The 20,964-nt window shown below is 39.7% G+C and overlaps 1 protein-coding gene across 1 annotated transcript in view; it reads left to right on the top strand.

Moving 5' to 3' along the window:
• The window catches only part of ODAD2 (outer dynein arm docking complex subunit 2), a 114,722-nt gene that overhangs the window by 27,843 nt on the left and 65,915 nt on the right, over positions 1 to 20,964 (top strand). Inside the window, exon 10 of the mRNA XM_042476158.1 lies at positions 3,383 to 3,527. Coding sequence (XP_042332092.1) covers positions 3,383 to 3,527 — 145 coding nt within the window. The remainder of the gene's footprint in view (positions 1 to 3,382; positions 3,528 to 20,964) is intronic.

Below are 20,964 nucleotides of genomic sequence, written 5' to 3' on the forward strand. Positions count from 1 at the left end.
TTCAAAAAAACTGTTCCGGCTTACGAACGTTTTTTCGGGTTACGAAAAAATTTTTGGTGCTTTTCGGCGCTATTTCACACGAAATCGCGGCTTTTCCCCATTAGCGCCTATGGCTTTTTCGGCTTACGAAGGATTTCGGGTTACGAAAGCGGCGGCGGAACGAATTAATTTCGTAACCCGAGGTACCACTGTAAATGCTTTCCAAATGGTAGAGACATTTAATATGAGGACAGTTAATTTAATTATATAGTCTAAGCAGCCTCTCACGACAGTGTACTCCATGCATAATTTTACTACAGCTCTCTCCACTTGCCAATATGTTCATTGGCCATGTTGACTGGAGGATGGGAGTTGTAGTCCAGTGCATCTAGAAGGGCATGATGAGGTTGGAGAAGCTTGTTTGAATACTGTTATTCTCAGCTGAGAATTTAACTCAGTAGGTTTTGGAATGGAAAGTTCCCCAGTTATTCCCACTCCTGTGCATGACAGAAGAGGGAACTCCCAAACTGAAAATACTGTATAAACCTGTTGGTTCTGGCAGCATTGTCTTATGCTTGCATCTGCTACCATTTTTCCAATCATAGTCTGAAAGAAGATGATTGCTGGCATATTGTACCAGTAACTTGGCCTTTAATAGACATTTCCTTAACTCTCATTTCTTAAGCAAGGTACAGGGATAGATCTCATATTTGGAAAGCTTTGCTTTTGAAATTAAAAAAATCTCTTTCAGGAGAGTTCCTTTTATTTTTATTTTTGGCTCTCTCTCTCCCCACTTTTTAAATTTTGCACAGCTAAGTTGATATTAGAATCGGAAATGCAATCAAATCATTCATTCTAAGAGTTTTTATGGTTACATTCTTTCTCTGATTGTACTGACTTCATAAACATTTGAGTCTCAACGACTGATTTTAAAATGTAGTGGTGGGTTTCCCCCCAAAAAATCTGCCACATGTGGAAAGACATCAGTAGATTATGTAAACTAGATAGCATTTGGTACTTACAGAACCTAGCTAACTTGAATATAAAATGGATATAAACTAATACATATTCAAGGAGAAATTTGTATTAGATTTTCAGTGCTAGTTTTATTAAAGCATTAGCCTAGTGACTAGGCAAAAGTAGGTATGTTATCAAAGAAATTTGAACATCGTCTCATGGTTTTTGTTTTCACTTGAATATTACTACTCTTGGCTTTGGATTTACTTGAAAATTGTTCTCTCCCATGCACATTGTTTTTCCACACATGAGGGAAATATACTTTTATCTTTTGCCATCCTAAAAGAAAATCTGCTTAGATGGAGAAATCTGCTTTGTCTGTGAAAAACAGGTAAACCACCTCTGCCCTCCAAGTTCCAGTGAAAGTTGGAACCTCCTGTAGGTATAGTACCATAAAAATTAAAACCTAGACAGCGTGGAGACTCCTGTCTCCGTTCCTTATGTGTATGAGTTGAAATCACAATTCACTCTTTCTCAGACTTAGCTTAACATGTGGAAATTGAAAATAATAATTATGATCTATCGTATAGGGTTGTTGTAAGCATTGAAGAGGTAATGATGTGGAGTGCTTCAGTCATCCTGAAGAACTTTATGCAAGCCTATGCCAAATAAAACTTGTTAGTTTTCAGATAATATTTTGATTTTGAGGCATTAACTATGGTGGCTATGCATCCCAGAAGTTGACATAGAACAATGCCTCCAATAATAATATAATATAATACAATACAATATAATGTAATAATAACTTATTTATTTATAGCCTGCCCAATCATGAGGAATCTGGGCAGGTTACAATAGTAAAAATACATGGAATACAATAAAATCCAAATTTAGTCCCTTCCCAACTCCCCTCCCAATACTAAAATTACAATTAAACTATCACAATTTAAAAACAGTTAAATACAATAACTTAAAAAAGGGGAAATAATAGGTAGGCAGCCGACGTAGATCATAGTATGTGGGGAGAGGAATTAAGTTAGGAAAGCCTGCCATAGGAGATCCGTCTTAAGAGCCTTCTTAAAGGCTGCGAGAGTGGAAATTTGACTGATCTCCTCCAGCAGGTCATTCCATAGCTTTGGAGCAGCAGTAGAGAAGGCCCTCTGATAAACTAAAAAAGCCTGATGCTTTCTGTCACTTTGGTGTTTAGGCTGAAAATTTCCAACAGCTATGTTACCTTAAAACTCAAGAGTTTATAAAAGAAATCAAAAACTATGCAGATGGATGTCAGCATAAGGCTTCTATATAACCATGTTGAAATGAAGTTGCACACCAGCATTGCCTGATTCATTGTGTGTGTTTTTCTTTGCATTTATACACCTAATCAGGTGTGTAAACCCCAATTCACTTCAACGTGCAAGTGCGAACTGAGGCTGCACTTTGCAGTTACAGTATATTGCCTGGTGTTCTAAATATGGTGGTGTCTCCTTCCCCAGCATCCATAACTTGGGGGTTCTGGTTCACCTTGAAATATCTACCCTTTATTTGTGTACACATAGGCTGTCTCCTGCCAAATGATTTTTTCTGTATGTATGGATGCTGCCAGAGCCTACTTAGTCTTACAAGCTTTAGGGCAATCCCACTTTTGTACTAAGGTACTGTATTTTCTGGTGTATAAGACTACTTTTTAACCCAAGAAAATCTTCTCAAAAGTCAGGGGTCGTCTTATACATCATCTTATAGGCTGGGAAACTTCCAAGCCGGACTGGAGAATCTGCGGTTGCCGCATATGATGGGGGGAGCTAAAAAACAGCTGTGACCACACCCCCACCGTATGCGGTGACTGTATGAAAGCAGCAAGGGTGGCGCTGTACAAGTACGGTAGAAGAAAATCCACTCACCAGGATTCGTGGAAAGAAGTGACTTAATGCGGTCCCGATGACGAGGTGAGGGAGCGCCTCACCAGGAAGGTGTAAGTGAAGGGCAGAGCAAGCTGCAGGCGTCCGGGACGCCCAGAGTATGGAAAAAAGAGCCAACTTTGTGCTACCACTCTGATAGTCTTGGAGACAGGGAGGGCTGGACAGGCAGGGAGACCTGACCAATCCAAGCAAGCTTTGAATACAACAGGTTTTCCTGCTAAGTACCTGCATGTCATAAGCATTTGAATTAAAATTACCATATTGAAATCAAATCTGATGTTTTTTAATTTTTATTTGGTGTGCGTTGGAAGAGGGGTAGTCTTATACAACAAGTATATCCCAAAGTCTATATTTTAACTGGAAAAGTTGGGGGTCATCTTATACGCCCAGTCGTCTTATATGCCAGAAAATAGGGTAAATCAGGTTTTGCATGTGGCCCATTTTTATTTTATTTTTTATTTTTTTGTACTTAAATTCACAGAAATTCATAATTTCTAGATGCAAGTAATTTATAGTTTATTTTCATTTAGGAAATCTTCCATAAAGCTTGAAGATGAAATTGAAAGTTCTTCAGAAAGCGAAGAAGATGAAGAACAACCTGAGCGCCATCAGGAAATTAATACAGATTTGCCTTCAGAATACTGGCAAATTCAAAAATTAGTGAAATATATAAAGGTAAATAACTTTTTACTTTTCTTTAGAAGACTGCATACCAGCCTTTTCCCTAATTAAATTATAGAATTTAATTTTCAGGTTTCTTTCTTCTCTTGCTTTTGAATTAATTTGCATTTTAAAATCTTTTTGAAAGTTAAACTTGCAGTGTCAGCTGGTGGCACCATGTCAGTGGAGTGATAAATTTGCTCCAGGCTTTAGTCCAAACCTTAAATGAGCTGTCCAACGTGCTGAAACATTTTGGGGGGTTAGGTTTCAGCATCTTGGATAGCTCTTTTAAAATTTTGCCAAGAAAGCATCACTGGCATCCTCTTGAGTTGTTATGAGATTGTAATTTGGAGTTACAATCATATAACTGCTAGGATTCATGTTTGTAATTGTTAATGACCAAACGTGACCCGTTTTCAGACTGGCAGGACTCAAACGGAATAATTTCCAAGGCACTACAGATGAGGGCAGTGAAAATGATATTTGTAGTGCTATCCAGGTTATAGATATATTGAAAACAGGCAACTTAGAGAGACCCCTCTGGAGCCTGTTGCACCTGCTTCTTTGAATCCACCAGATGCAGATTTGGCCCCTCATCTCCTCAGTCAAACTCTCTGATCACTACACCACATTGGCTCCTTAATTTAACTTCGGCGGGTTACAAACCGCCACTAACGACGCACTCCGTGCGTGTTAGGGTTAGGAAGGGGCATGTTAGGGTTAGGAAGAGTTGCCCCTTCCTAACTCGCCCTGACCCCAACACGCGCGGAGCACGTTGTAAATGGTGGCGCCCATCCACATGGGCGCTGCTATTTTGACGTCTTGGACGCTGTGCGTCCAGACGTGTCATGGCAGAAGTGACGCCGTGAGGGCGCGCTCTGCCCCTCGCGGCGCCACTTCCGCGTTTCGAAAAGGAGCGCCATTTTGGTGCTCCTTTTTCGCTGCGCGGGGAAGCCTCGCGGTCTGGCCACTGGGGCTTCCCTACGCAGCGAATGGCGGCGGCGGGAAAACGGCCCCTTGAGGGCCGTTTGTAACCCGCCTTCATAAACGTCTAAATCAATAACCATGATTATCCTAGCTGTCACACTTTCAGTGCACTATTTTGTGGATCATATCCTTAGTCTGTTAACACTGAAATATGGTGCTTTGAAACTGGAATTTAAAATATACATGGAATTTGCAACATGTTGTTGGAAAGTTGACTGTTCTTCTTTGAGATTCTAACCAATCAGCCTGCTCTGCCATTTTCTAGGTTACTCCATTTGTAGAATATTCCATTTCTGGGATACTCCTTTTATCCTGTGAATATTGTTTCCTCCCCTAGTAGTCAGTAAGCATTCTGATGCCTACTAATGTACTTAGTCCTTATACAACTTTTTTTTTAGTTCCCATCACACTAGAAAAGATTTCTTCCCCACTAAAGATTTTTATTATTATTATTATTTCTGCCACCTTGGGCCTTTGGATAACTGCCTTTACATGTGTGAATGGCACCATTTTGGCTACTCAAGAATTTGTGCTCAGATTTCATTATTAGCATAATGGTACACCTGCACGGAAGGCTGTAAATCCTTGTCTGCCAAACAAGTGACATACTTTTATCATACTTTTTTTACCATACTTTTACCATATATATTCGTCTATAAATCTAAAAATTTATGCCCCAAAATTTGACCCCAAAATCCCTGGTTGACTTATTTATGGGTCAATACGGTAATGTGATAGTAGCTCTTCCAGATTTCCCCATGCAATGAGCAGTTTCTTTTTCTCCTGAGCCAAGAAGATAAGAGTCCTTGGTGACTGCTGTCCCTCTCCCACCTGTGCCTAGCTGTCTCGGGAGTGAAGGTGAAGGTTAAAACACTGAAGCCTCAGATTGATTAGTGCTTCCCTCTTGCTGCTGGCATACATACACACATTGAAGGAGCCTTCAAGTTTTACATTCAACCTATTCACAGGTCATTTCAAAAATCCATAATTTTGGCTCCAAAACTTGACTTCGACATATATGAGATTGACTTATAGTCGAATATATAGGTTATCCCCATTGTAGGATAAAATGAATATTTCTTGGCAAAATTTTGGTTATGTTTGAAAGCCCCTAAGGTCCACAGAGAAATATATCATGATCTGGTTTAGAATCATAGAATCATAGGCGCGTTACAGACCGCCATAAGGGACGTCCTCAGGACGTCCTAGGTTTAAAAAGGGGCGTCACTTCTTTACGCCCCCAAGCCTAATACGTCCTGAGGATGTACAAGATGGTGGCGTCCCATCTACATGGGGGCCACCATGATGGCGTCACAAACGCGCCGCCTCCAAACGAGGCGGCGCGGACATGATGCCGTCGCTCCCTTTCGTGGGTGCAGGAAGGAGCTCCGAAACGGAGCTCCTTCCTGGTCTTGTATCGCTGGCGCGGCCTTTAGATGGCTGCGCCCAGTGATGCAGAGGAGAAAGGGGCCACGCGGCCCCTTTCTCCTCCTCCCCGCCGCCGCGGGGTGCCCTTGGGGCTTGACGCCCCAAGGACACCCCTTTCCAGGCCTCGGGGAAGCAGGCTTTTGCCGCTTCCCCACGGCCTGGAAAGTGGCGGATTGGGGCCTCAGCAGCTGCCGCTCTGGCCACTGAGGCCCCGATCTGGCGGGGAAAGGGGCGGGTGCAGGCTGCCGCTTTTCGGCGGTCTGTAACGCGCCACAGAGTTGGAAGAAACTGCAAGGGCCATTCAGTCCAACCCCCTGCTGTGCAGGAAATCTAAATCAAAGCATCCCCAACAGATGGCCATCCAGCCTCTGTTTAAAGACCTCTAAGGAAGGAGACTCCACTACACTTCAAGGGAGTTTGTTCCACTGTCGAACAGCCCTTACTGTCAGGAAATTCCTCCTGATGTTGAGGTGGAATCTCTTTTCCTGTAGCTTGCATCCATTGCTCTGGGTCCTAGTCTCTAGAGCAGCAGAAAACAAGCTTGCTCCCTCCTCAATATGGCATCCGTTCAAATATTTAAACAGGGCTATCATATCACCTCTTAACCTTCTTTTCTCCAGGCTAAACATCCCCATCTCCCTAAGTCGTTCCTCATAGGACATGGTTTCCAGACCCTTCACCATTTTGGTCGCCCTCCTTTGGACACACTCCAGTTTCTCAACATCCTTTTAAAATTTTGGTGCCCAGAACTGGACACAATATTCCACGTGGGGCCTGACCAGAGCAGAATAGAGTGGTACTATTACTTCCTTTGATCTAGACACTATACTTCTGTTGATGCAGCCTAAAATCACATTGACCGTGTTAGCTGCCACATGGCACTGTTGACTCATGTTCAATTTGTGGTGTACTTGGACTCCCAGATCCCTTTCACATGTAGTCTCATTTAGCCATGTGTCACCCGTCTTATATCTGTTCATTTCATTTTTCTGCCCTAAGTGCAGTACCTTACTTGGGAAGTAAGCTGCTTTGCCAAGTCACAGAGGAGAAAAAGCAGATGTCAGATGTGCTTACAACAGACTGCCCTCCAAGCAGCAATTTCATGTTATACTTACCACATACTGCAAATTTGTCTGCTGTAACCATGGTGGAATAGCACCTGGAGATCTTGGAAGAGGCCTGTTCACAGCCAGTTTTGCCCTGGCTGGTAATCAGTAGGGTTGTGTTGAACTGTAGGGGCTGGTATTAGGGCAGATCTTCCTCATGCACAGATAAACAAGTAAATAAATAAAGCACTTCAGGAAATAAACCAAATACCCATGCTGCTCAATTATTATTTCTGATAGGGATTTCCAACTGTTGCACAACTTATTTTTGACTAGAAAATTAACAATTGGGATTTTCCTTTCCATCCCCATTTCTGCGCAATTGTGAATAATCTGGAGACTATCCTGGATGGTCCTTCATCAGCCACTCCACCCCTGGAAGTGATTGGAAGCCTGTTTCAGGGCCTCAGAAGACTTCCCTATTGCATTTTCTAGGGAAGCAATTGTTCATTTTCAGACAGATATTTTTCCTTACCAGTAGTTTTGGGGCTTCTAGGAGACCCCTGTGGGGCTTTGTGAGCTGCACAATTCCAGCTCCTGTTTTATAGGATGAGTGAAAAATAGGTTTTCACACAGTTTGGAATAACATATTAACCAGACTGGGAGCAGTCTGGAGCTCTAATCTCAAGCCCTGAAGATGCAAACAAGTGTGGCTAGAGTTGTTTGATGCATTAATAAGTGTTTAGGAAGTAGCAGCATTTTCCTTTGAAGCTTAACATTGAGCTTTGGCCATTTGCCCAGTGAGCTATGAATTGTCTGTACAAAAAAATGGGCAAGTAAAAGTATTGTATGCTGTGGAATATGATTCTCACTAAGAATCAGATAACTGTTTGCTGGAAAGTTAGTTGGCAAATTACACAGTGTTGGCAGAAGAAAATCAAACAGCATTTTGAGGTTAGGCAAAGTTTTGTGCAGAACCAAAACATTAAAGAAAAAGGGAAAAAAAGGCCAGTCACAATTTATCCCTCTGAAAGAATTTTGGATGCCTTGTCTATCCCCCCCCCCATATTGATTTTATTCAGTTTTTAAAAAAACAAAACACAAACCTAGCCACCAAAAAGGGAGGAATTTTGATTAAAACATTTTCCTGTTCAAAAGATTAGTTCGAAATTAGTCTGACTAGACTTGGGTTTATTTATAATATATGTCAGCTTATATCTTGCACAGTTTATCCAGTAATGATGTCTCCCCTTTTTTAAATGAACAGTCATTGACTGTATAGCAGTTTAAGTCTCCGGTGGGACTTACTTTTGAGTAAACATGGTTAGGATTGCACTGTAAATGTGGTGTAACCCTAATATAGCTGGAAGATGTACTTGTTTTCAAAACCTGTTCTTAATCAAATTGTGGTGGAAGATTTGAGTGTATGTCACAACAAGGTGATTGACAGTTACACCCAGTTTAAAATTTAATTATGATTGGAGCATGCCAAAATAAGAACGATAAATTAATATCCATTACATTTTAAACATATATTATAACAATGGCTGTTATTTTCATTTGCTCAGGCAAAAAGTTAGTTATGGATTTTTGAAACACTTTCCTTTAAAAAAGCAGAATCCTGGAATGGGGTAATGATTGAAATCCTGATATGATATATCAACCTTCACAAGCTGGGTGTGATTCAAATGTGATGAATCTGGGAATTGCAAACACATCTGGAGGGCACCAAGTTAGGGAACACTGATTTATATAACATATTTTGCATTTTAAGAGAGAATGGAAGTAAAAGTATCCACGTCTGCTAGTGTGCATTTAGAATAATGCAATCAGGACCAGTTCTTGATCAGAATCTATGGTATATTCCCATCCAGACATTTATATGAGAGCAACTGTCGTTGCTGGACAGTTGAAAAAATTTAAAACAAGACTGAGGATTTAATAACTTCTCACTTTCTTCAGGCTAACAAATATTAGCAGAAGCGACTTTATCTCTGTGCTTCTCATTTCTGACATGGCTGTTCCACAAACATTGGGTCTATATACCTGAGCTAAAATGACTGGTGGAAAGTATGGTGCATTTGTTTGTACCTCTGTAAATGAAAGAAACTCTGGAAATATAACACCAGTTATGTAATATTTGTACAGGCAAGAATCTAAATGAGGAGAAATGATATTTTCCCTATAAAAACAATTAAGCTGCATACAGTATCAATTTTACAGCTACAGCAAAAATAACAAAAGAATGTATTGTGCTTTTTGGAAAAGTGGAGGATCCTTAATTTATTTCAGTTTATTTCATATTATCTGTGACTTGCATATGAAAATGCCATAGAGGAATTTCTATTAAAATAGTGTGACATGTTATCACCCATTTTTGTTTGGAAGATTGGAATGCACAGAAAATTCGGTTTTATTTGTACAGATGAAACATGTATAATTAATACCAGAACACTACTGCAAGAATATGACAATCATATAAAGAAATATAAAATAGCATTAGGCTATGATTCAATCATTTTCTGACACACTGTACTGTTATTGTGCTGTTTTTCTGATAGCAGATGGAGTACTGTTTAATAATAATAATAATAATAATAATAATTTATTTATATATATCCCGCCTCTCCCAACGGATCGAGGTGGGAGAACAACACAAGTATAAAATTACAATTAGTTAAAATACATTCTCAAAATAAAAAGAAAAAATTAAAACACATCAAAACCCTATACATGTGCAATATCAATATCTGATTTCCCATACATGTTCCGAGTGGAGTGTCGTCTTAAAGCTGTTATAGCACGTCTGGGGGATAGGCTCGCCAGAAGTGATCCATCTTAAGTGCCTTCTTGAAGGCATCTAAGGTGGTAATAAGACAGATCTCCTCCGGTAAGCCATTCCACAATTTGGGAGTCACCACAGTGAATGCCCTGTGGGATGTAGATCTTAATCCGGTCCTTGGGTAATCCAATAGATTCTTCCCTGTTGTTCTGAGAATGCGGGTCAAATTGTGTAGGGAGAGGCATTCCTTTAAGTAACTCAGGCCCAAACCATGTAGGGCTTTAAAGGTAATAACCAACACTTTGTACTGCGTCCGGAAACTAATCGGGAGCCAGTGAAGAGATCTTAAAACTAGTGTTATATGGTCAGACCTAGGTGTACCGGTGATCAATCTAGCTGCCGCATTTTGTACCAATTGAAGTTTCTGAACTTGATACAAAGGTAGCCCCATGTAGAGCGTGTTACAGAAATCAAGACGAGAGATTACCAGTGCAAGTACCACTGCTTCTAGGTCCTTTTAGTCCAGGTAGGGGCACAGTTGGCGTATCAACCGAAGTTGGTACCAGGCGCTTCTGGCCATTGCATCTACTTGAGATGATAATTGTAGAAATGGATCCAGAAGAACCCCCAAACTGCAAACTTTGTCCTTTAGGGGGAAGTGAGACCCCATCTAGGACTGGTTGACAAATCTCCATCCCTGGACTTGGGGAACCTATCACGAGTACCACCTTTTTTTCTAGATTCAGCTTGAGTTTGTTTGCCCTCATCCAGCCCATTACTGACTCAAGACAGGCGTCCAAGAAGAAATGCCTTCCTTAGTCACTGCAACAGTCATAGGCATAGAGAAATAGATTTGGGTGTCATCAGCATACTGATAACACCGCACCCCATGTCTCCGGATGATCTCTCCCAGCGGTTTCATGTAAATGTTAATCAGCATGGGGGACAGAATGGCGCCCTGAGGGACACCAGATGTCAGCTCTCTTTTTGAAGAGCATGAGTCCCCCAGCTTCACCATCTGGAATCTGCCCAAGAGGTAGGAACAGAACCACTGGAGCGCAGTGCCCCCAATACCCAACTCCCTCAGGCGTTCCAGAAGGAACGAGCACCAACAAGGTCACACTTCCCTTGTCGATGCCCAGACAGAGGTCATCAACTAAGGCGACCATGGCTGTCTCAACGCCATATCCCATCCTAAAGCCGGCTTGAAATGGGTCCAGATAATCAGTTTCATTCAAAACAGCTTGGAGTTGAAGAGTGACTGCCCTCTCGATCACTTTGCACAAGAATGGTAACAGGGAGATCGGTCTGTAGTTATTTCTTATCAGGGGATCTAAAGAAGGGTTTTTTAAATAGCGATTTAACTATTGCTTGTTTTAATTCTGATGGAAATGTTCTCTCTTTAAGGGATGTGTTAATCATGAGATGTAATAACATTTTCATCACATCCCCCCCCGAACGGTCAACCAGGATGGGCAAAGATCAAGAGAGCACGTCGTCCTCTGTTATTGTGATGTACTTATCAAATTTTGCAATATTGTTTAAATTATGTATGCAACTCATCAGTGGCCTGTATTTACTCAAGCAGAATCCTCCATGGGTGACCATTTGTAGCCATGTGGGTATTGCATCACAAAAGCAAGTGTTGGTATTGAGTACCATACACCCAAGGTACATTATTTGTGGATACTGTACATGGAAATGTCAAAGACTCATGAGGAATGATGAGACAACTTTGGACTCCAGTGTCCTATTCTCTGTTTCTAGACTACAGTCGGCCCTTCTTATACACGGATTTTTTAGACACGGATTTAAGCATACACGGTTTGAAAATGTTCCAAAAAAGTATAAATTTACCTTGATGTTCCTTTTTTTATTAGGGACACCATTTTGCTATGTCATTATACTTAATGGGACTTGAGCATACACGGATTTTGTTATACACGGGGGATCTTGGAACCAAACCCCAGCGTATAACAAGGATCCACTGTACTACTGAGAAATAGACTCTAGACTTACCCTCTGGGAGCAGCTGTAGATTCATGGTAGACCACATTGCTTTGAATGCGAAAGGTCTAAGGTTCAGTCCCCAGATCTTCAGGAAAGACTCCTGCCAGAAACTCTAGATAATCACTGCCAGTCAGTGATGATAGTAGCTTTCTGGATGACCCAGTGGCTCAACTAGATTTAAGATGGAATTCTGTGTTCCTGTACACCTTAAAGTCAAGAATTAGAAAAGTTTGCACTGAGAAATTTCTTGACCACTGCTTTACACAAGAGTTACAAAATTAGCCTAGAGAGTTGATGAAACCTCTTTTCCTTTTCCTCCAGCTCCCTTACTACTTCTGCTCATACAGTACATGTACACTATTTTCCATAAACACACAAATGCATGCTTTTCAGTAGGTGCTTTTTCACAGACAGCATCCTCAGTTCCATAAATATGAGAAAAGTTTTATTGTTCTTGTGTTCTGAAAGCCTAGGAAACACAGCAGTTATTATCCATACACCAGTTTCCATAAATATAAAGACCATAAAGTCCATACCAGTTTCCCATGACAAAGAGATCAAAATATGAAGACACATTAATATTCTGAAGATGGAAAGCAACAATTCCTAAAGGCTAAAGGCCCGCAGCTTTTGTTCTCCACCTTTAACACTTTGCTTAAACCTCCCTCTCCTTTATCTCATCATCATTCTCTCCTAATGATTTCGCTAACTATTTCATCTCAGAGATTACCACTATTCACTCTGAGATAGTCCCTCCCGATTTTTCTTCTACCACTAATCTTCTAACACTCTCACTTAATAAAATTTCTTTGTTTCCTCCTGTTTCTTTGGATGAACTTTCTACACTGCTGAACTCTTCCAAACCTGAAGCTTGTTGTCTTGATCCAATTCCTACTCATCTTCTAATTTCTATAATTTTTATTCAGAGGTTCTCTGGTGGTAGAAAGGCTGGAAAAGGCTGATCTAAACAACACAACTGCAACTGTAACTGAGAGTTACAACAACATAATATAAGGGCCCAAAGAGACAGGCCAAAATAAAGCTGCTTCGGGTTACTTTTGAGGTATGCTGTTTAAATGACACATGCATCTTAAGGGGCCAGAAGCTATACCAAAGCTGTGCTCCAGTCCTTAGGACTGGACCGTGGCTTTACTGCGGCTTACAGCCTCTTAGGACGCATGCATCATTTAAACAGCATACCTCCAAAGTGACCCGAAGCAGCTTTATTTTGGCCTGTCTGTTCGGGCCCAAAAGAATTCCAGCCAATGTTAAATAGTAATTTTGCAGGTCTCCAAATCAAAGAGAAGAGTGATGAAAATCGTGCTGTAATTTCTTCAAATTCTTGATGTGTTTCTAATTAGGCAGTATATTCATTACAGTCACTTTCCAAAATAAACACTTGTTCGCCACTTATCTGCTTGGCTTTTAGATGCTCATAATCATAAAGGAAAAAGTTTGATTGCTTTATAAAATAAAATAAAAACCAGAGACTCTCCCCCCCAACCCTCCCATAAATGTCAAAAGTTATAAAAGCCTTTATAATTTGTTTCATGTTTTTGTTGGAAGAATTAAAAAAAGTATACAATGTTGCTGAATCAAATTAGGTACACAGATAGCTGGAAAATGAGTTATGGGCTAGTTATACTACAATGGTTTTTCTCCTTTGCATGAGCCATTAAATATAGATGGCAATATACTGTAATTGTTCATACAAATAGCACTCAAAAGGGGAAAAGAGGAAACTGTCCCAGACAGAAAATGCCCAGAGGGGAGTATCACAGCTAATCACAGTAGCTAAACAGAACCTTTGTCCTCAGTGTCAGTATGCCACTGAAGTCAAGTTTCTGGGTAAAACCGAAGATTAGGAAGACTCTTTATTTTCCTGTTCTTTTTGTAAGCTTCTTGAAATAGCTTGGTTACCTGATAGACAATAGGATGCTTGACTAGATGGACTGCTGATCTAAACTGGGAGGACTTGCGTTATTTTTGCAGAGTCTAATATGGGTGTCCATCTGGCAACTGAAAATTGTTTTTCAAGGTGAGCTGAAAATGCATTCAGAACTCTGAGGAAGAGGGAGGCTGTGCTTAATCCATTTTCTTTTTTGTATCACTCTTAATTTATAAAATTATTCCATTTATAGCTAAATCAAGACTAGGTAATATTTTAAAAGTTGTCATGTGGCACGTATGGTTTTTTAAAATCACATATAGGCTTGTGCTTGGAAGAGAGCTGTCATAAAAAAGAACCTCTCTGAGTTTTAGGATTTTTGTTTGCAAAATGACTTAATTGTTTTCCCCCAAGAAAGCATTGTTTCCCTTACATTTTAATGCTCTATTCATATGGTTTAGTTTTTCCTTGGAAAATCTGTTGGCTCTGATACAACTAAATTGCCCAACTTTTTAGTCAGGCTCAGCTGCTTGTTGTTTTCTTGACAGTATGGAGAAGCAATGGGTCTTTCCCAGATTAGTCTTGTTAAATTTCTTTCACAGACACTGTGGCAGGCCCAGCCATGACCCCACACCCACTTGTGGCAATTGAAACTCTTGCCAGATGCTGAGAACAGAGCTTTCCCCCATTACCCTCCCCACATCAGCCTTACTTTAAGAACCTGTGTGTAGTGCTTTCTCTGGCATTTGACATCAAGGAGATGCAACAGTGGCTAGGCAGTGATGTATCTGCCATGGACATGCCTGATGGGCTTCTAGGGGAGGGAGCAGAGACATTTAAAGACCTCTTACACTGTGCAGCAGTCACCCTTGTGCAATTTCTGCATGTCTGCTGCCACAGTTTCGATAGCTGGCAAAAAGGACAAGGCTTTTAAAAAAAAAAATACATTTATTTAGGTGTTTCTATATCACCAGATCTCAGGTAAAATCTATAAACAAGTTAAAATGATTTAGGTTGCATCCATACTACAGAAATAATCCAGTTTGACACCACTTTAATGGCTCAGTGCCATGGAATTAAGGTAATTGTAGTTGTGGCACCAGAGCTCTCTGACAGAGAAGGCTACATGTCTCACAAAACTACAGTTCCCAGAGTTCCATAGCATTGAGCCATGACAGTTAAATTGGTGTCAAACTGGATTATTTCTGCAGTGTAGATGCAGCCTTAAATAGATGAAACATTATTAAACATGTCAGCAAGTTAACAAGTTAAAACGGGTTTAAAAGTTTAAAACAGTTTTAAACCATGGGCAAACCATTTTGAAGTAAAACATTTAGACTCAAAGTCATTAATAAATACCCTTGCTTTTACTTGGAACCAAAATGAAGCCAGCATTGATGCAAGTTGGGTTTCAGGGGTGTGGGGGTGGATTGCATAACTGGGGTGTCATGGCTGAAAGTGACCTCTACTATATCCACATACTGTACTGACTTCACTGACACAGAGAAGCCACCCCCCAGCAGCCCTTAATCTTACGCATTGGTCTTGCTACATTGGGGGCAGAATGGGGCATACTTCCCCCAATAAGAATTCTGACCCCCAATGAAATTTTCTTTCTATCCCCAAATTTCTACTCTTGCAGTAAATTAAAATTTCAGGTGAGCATTTAGAAATATAGTTTAGGCATCCAAAGAAAAGGGGAAGCAAAGTTACCAAGGGAATGGGAAGATAACAAATGTAAGAGTTCCAGGTATGAACAATTTTCAGTGTCTCTCTCTGTGGTGCTAGAATTTTGTGATTGAAGGATAATTTCAAGGAGGGAAACAATTCTTATTTGGGGAGGAATGTTCTCGTTTTGCCCCTTTCCCCTTTGCTGCTCCTTGGTCAGGCGTATATAGGGGATGGCTTTAAATATTGCTTTAAAACAAACAAATTGGGTATTCTTGACACTCAGCCCCTTCTCTGATGTTCTCATCCCTGTGGCACTACAAGGATTACAGTAGGGTAAAGCAAACCATTGGACTATGACTCTGGAGACCAGGATTCGAATCCTGGCTTGGCCATGTAAAGCCCCCAGGGTGACCTTGGGTGAGTCACTTTCACTTGTCCTCAGAGAATGGTAATGACAAACCTCCTCTGAAGAAACTTGCCAAGAAAACCCCATGATAGGTTTGCCTTAGGGTCTCTGTAAGTCAGAAACAACTTGGAGGCACAAAACAACAACAAAGCAAACCAAAAGTAAGGGGAAAGCAGCAGAACCATATTTCACCTTTCTCAAAGTTTATTGTTTCCTCTGCCAATTTTTTGGATTTCTTCTCTATTTCTCTCCCTCTTCAAATTAGTATATGGCACTCAAATCAGAATACAGCACTCTTCCCCAATGATATGTTGACCTATAAATACCATAATCCATTGTCATTGTGCCTGTACTGGCTAAGAATGATCAGACCTGTAGTCCGATACATAGAGGTTGGCATAGAGATTTGAGAAAAATGTATTTGATGAAGTCATCTTGATAAGCTTCTCATTTCAACCTTTTAAAAATTGACCTTTAAATCTGTATACTTTTCCAATTGTTTTTCCCCCTGAAAGTGATCTAACATCTTGAATATAAAGTAAATTATAAAATAGACAAGCTGTATTAAAAAAGTGACTAACAAAGGGACCAAACACAGGTTATGGAGATTTTTTTAAAATATACTTTTACTGCTTTTTCACTCCCCCAGCAGCTTTTCTTTGTGCAAGGTTTTAAAATATATTTTAAAAAATGCTCCTGTAGAGAGTTTAAGTTCCTGTGGTTCTGGCTGATGGGAGGAGTGAACTGCTAGTGTGTGATTTGGGGTTGAGAAATGGCAGGTGTGAAAAGTGTTAAGTACCATCTTTTACCTCACACTGCTCCTGTAGTTCTGATCACCTTTACAGAAGTGGCTTTTAACCACAAAAAGTACCATTAAATGCTTTTACTTTTCTGTGTGATGTTATAACCTCTAAAAGATGAATTTCAGATGGCAGTGTTGTTAATTTTTGAAGAACCTTCCACCACAGTATTAAATCCAAATAAAATTGTTTTGGTACCAACTACTGATCTCCGAGATGCATAATGAAAGGTTCTTTACTGTGTTAGAGCTTTGACACGTCACTAAAAACAATTGGAACAATGGTGAGAGTATGGGACCCTCCAGAAGTTCTTTGATTGCAACTCCTATAAATCCTAGTTAGAATAGGCAGTGATGAGGAGTGATGGGAACTGCAGTCTGACAGCATTTGGAGGGCCACACATTTCTTATCCTAGTATTAGAAGGAGTTCTCTGCCCATTGTCTTTGCTGATACTTTATAATATGAGAAGTGGGACATTTCTTCAGCAAAGCAGGTGAAAAATGCCTCTGCCAGCAACATACACTCTTTGCATAGTGTTTCAGCCCTTTAATTTCCTGCCAAGTGGAAGCACTGACTATCACTAGAGAAAGAAGGTTAAGGCTGTAATTAAGTCTTTTTCACTGCCCTCTAATAGAGCTAGTCTACATTATTAAAATACTCCTTGTTGCATTGAAATAGAATATGATCCAGCCACAAGTGATTTGCAGGAATCCAGACTTTTACAGGGTGTGGGGCAAAAAATTCCATATTGTGGTTTTTACTGGAGTATCCATTGAAATGGAAGTGCACATTATTGCACATGTCCTTTGTTTGCCTGCCTGTTTTTGGCAGAGGAGGGTGAATAGATGCAAATAGATGCAAATTGGCACCTGAAAAGGTGAAGACAATAAGCCTTCAATGCAAATGTGCAAATATCCACAGCAATTCATGTGGACTAGCCCCTAGTTTCTGGAATGCCCTACCATAGGCTAGTCTTCCTGTTCCCCTTCCTCTGACAGGGAAAAACCTTTATATTCAGGCAGTGTTTTTGGAATTTAAGATGGGCTGCAATAAAGAAAGAAGGTTTTTTTAAAACCCTTATGGCTTTTGTAGTTTTTGGTGGAGATTTTATTCTTCATGGGGGGTTTTCTTTCTTGCGCTGCATCCACATTGCAGAAATAATCTAGGTTGATACCACTTTAATTGCCTTGCTGTGGAATTCTGGGGACTGTAGTTTGTTATGGCAATCATGCTCTCTGACAGAGAAAGCTAAATGTCTCACAAAACTACTGTTCCCAGAATTCAGTAGCACTGAGTCAGGGCAATTAAAGTGGTGACAAACTGAATTATGTCTGCAGTGTGGATGCAGCCTAAGTAACTGTAAAAATGAAGAGGTCAGCAAGTCATGAAGCAGAGAAGATGCCTTTAATACCCCACAAATTAAAAGTATAAGTATCAGCTCTGCTCTCTCTAATTGTGTTGCTAGTTTTTGTTTTTAGTTTCAGAGAACCTGGTAACAGTTTTAATCTGAATTTTTTAATCTGAATTTTACTGCAGGCACTCCCTTGTTACTGAGACATACCAGGCCTGATGGTGTCAGTACTTAATTAGCTCTTAAACAATAGTCATTTTCCATGCATTACAGACATGTAATGTGAACATTATGGAATCTGTGATTTTATCATGGTTATGATTTTCCACTGGCCCTGGTTATTTTAATCTGTATGTTTTATTCACTGCCAGGCTGTAGCCCAAGAACTCCAGAAGACTCAGGAAATGGGTCAAGGAATTATTTCATAACTCAGTTATACTCGTCCATAACTCATCTCTAACAAGTTGCAGCTTGACCTGTGTTCTGTAAAATAGAATGAAAAGTTGGAACAGAAAATGAACATTTAGGAGCATGCTCATGTTTTTTGAATATCCTGCAGTAAGACCATAACCGAAATACTTATACAGTGGTACCCCGGGATACAAATGCGCCGCCTAACCCGGGGTACCACTGTACGTGCATTTCATCAAGTAGTGCAACCATATATATACTTGCTTAGGTGAAACCTATGTAGGACATCTAAGCAACTTTACAAACCAATCAGCCAGAACTTTCAACGCATCTCATTTAGCAACAATACTTTGCTTAGATAATGTCAACCCAGTCACAGAGAGGCTGAACTGTACAGCCAAAACACGGCTCTTGGGCTATTTTGCAAGTTAATTACAATAACAGTTGCTAAAGATAAGCGGCTACATAGGAAACAGCAACAACGACAACAACTGAGATCTAAAGTCTTCCCTTCTTTGCTGGTATTCTAAAATCTTGAATCATATGTCTTTATTCATTGGAAATTAATAAAATGTTATCGTTATCTGTCTAGATTTTTTGGTTTTAGTTTCATAACGAAATATCACCGGGTAAGGGATTATTTGTTTCTCTTTGGATTTTCAAACGGTAGCAGGTGTAAAAATTAGGAAGAATTCAACAGCTATTCATAATACTGTACAAAAACAGTGTACAAAAGCATGCATGCATATTTGTGTGATTGGTGTTCTCTTTCATTGCTTTTCTTTGGTGAAAGCTAGCATATGGCTGATTATATAAGCTTCCTTTATATCGGGGAGAAGAAAGGGTGAAGGTTAAGTTTTGGGAAACAAAATGTGCCCTTCTCCTTTGGGTGGGATCTGCATTGAAGATAATGCTCAGAACTGGGTGCTTCAAGAGCCATATGGACTCCAAGGAGTCTGTGGAGTTTGTGAGCTAATCCCCTTCTGCTAACCAACTAAATGATTTCTATATGGAATAGTAGCGGCTTTCCCCCCATTATTCTACTTATTTTGGCTTACTGACTAGACAGGGTATAAGGCAGACAATGTTTCATATTTTTAATTGTTTTGTATCAACAGTTGTGCATGCGGTTGGATGTGTACTTCCCTACATTTGGGATGCTTTTTGGTACTCTAATTGCTATTATTCCTTTAAACCCATCCATTAATAAAATATAAGATGTTTATGCATCTTATTTCAGAAATGTGGTTTTATTTATTTACAGCTGACTGTCATTTGCCTTAATGCTGCGCTTCAGCTGGTGCCCTGAGATTGATTAGAATTTGTTTTTCTCAGAGCACCAAACACATTCCTTTAAGAATTCATATTCTATTTTCATTTAAATTTGTGGATATTTATGCTGAACCATCCTATAGGAGGGGCTAGACTTTTAGAAATGAAATCTGCCTTTAATTTAAAGCTTTAAAATTGATTGTTGCAATGCCAGTAGAATTTATTTTGTATCCAACATGCTGTATCCTATTTCAAAGGCTGTAACAACCTGATGCAGCTTTTGTGTACATTTAATACAGACCTAACTATTTCCATCTTGGATACAAGCTGTCCTCGAAAACTTTCTTTAATAACTACTAGACAGAAAAACAATTGTTGTGGCAACCAGTAGTAATGGTTATGCTATAGAACTAATGTGTTAGAGCATATGAAAAATATTTTACTGTGGTTTTACTTTAAAAATCTATATTAAACTGTGTAAGCTGTTTTGAAAGCGGGGAAAAACCCAATGCTATATTTTCATATACTTTTTATTTGGAATTTATTGTGGGTGAATAAGTAGTTTGGCTTTAAACTATTTGATGAACATAAATATTGTATGTCAGCTATACATATAATAAATAGACGATATAGCATGGGGATGGGAGTGTGTAGCCTTCCAGAAGTTGGTTTGCAACTCCCATCATCCTTCACATTGGTTTTCTGTGGTTGATGAGATTTGTTGTCTGACATAGTCTTATTCCCCACCCTAATGTAGTATAGATTTACATGTGATACGAGAACATAATCTAAGTGGTTTGATATACCATTAACTTCTAGCGATTAGTATATGTTATGGTAGCAATATTTTGCTTGTGTAATGAAATATATACTCCGCAGTCAGCAGTGGCATGTGCAGTAGTGATGGCAGGGTTTGTGTACAGTTAGCTGCTATAACTGGGCAGTCTGACATAGAGTACCACTCGGGCCTGTGTAAGTGAGACTATGTATAGCAGCCTATACAGGAATTAACCCATATTGTTGATGTAAGTCAGTGCAAGTTGCTAAAATTGGTTTAATTCTGTTATAAAGCTATCCAAGCTGATAGCTATTAAATGCATCTTACGGTAGCAAAGTCTGTAGTTTCAGTAGTCACTGCAAGCAGCTGGTGGAGGAAGACATGCTTGCTTTCAAAAAGAAAATTAAAAGAGCAAGCTACTCTGAACAGTGCCAAGTTTTGCTTTTACTGATACATGTATTTCAAACATTTGTGTTACATACATGTCATATTTTAAGTTTTTAAACAAATCTTCTTTGTTTTATTCCTACAAATATAAAAAAAGAAGTCCACAAATCAAAAATTTTCTTCCCTTCCATGAGTTGATTCAGTTGCTTTGTTTTAGCGACAAATACCTATTGA

Source organism: Sceloporus undulatus, chromosome 6, assembly GCF_019175285.1.
Source record: "Sceloporus undulatus isolate JIND9_A2432 ecotype Alabama chromosome 6, SceUnd_v1.1, whole genome shotgun sequence".
NCBI classification, from domain to species: Eukaryota; Metazoa; Chordata; class Lepidosauria; order Squamata; family Phrynosomatidae; genus Sceloporus; species Sceloporus undulatus.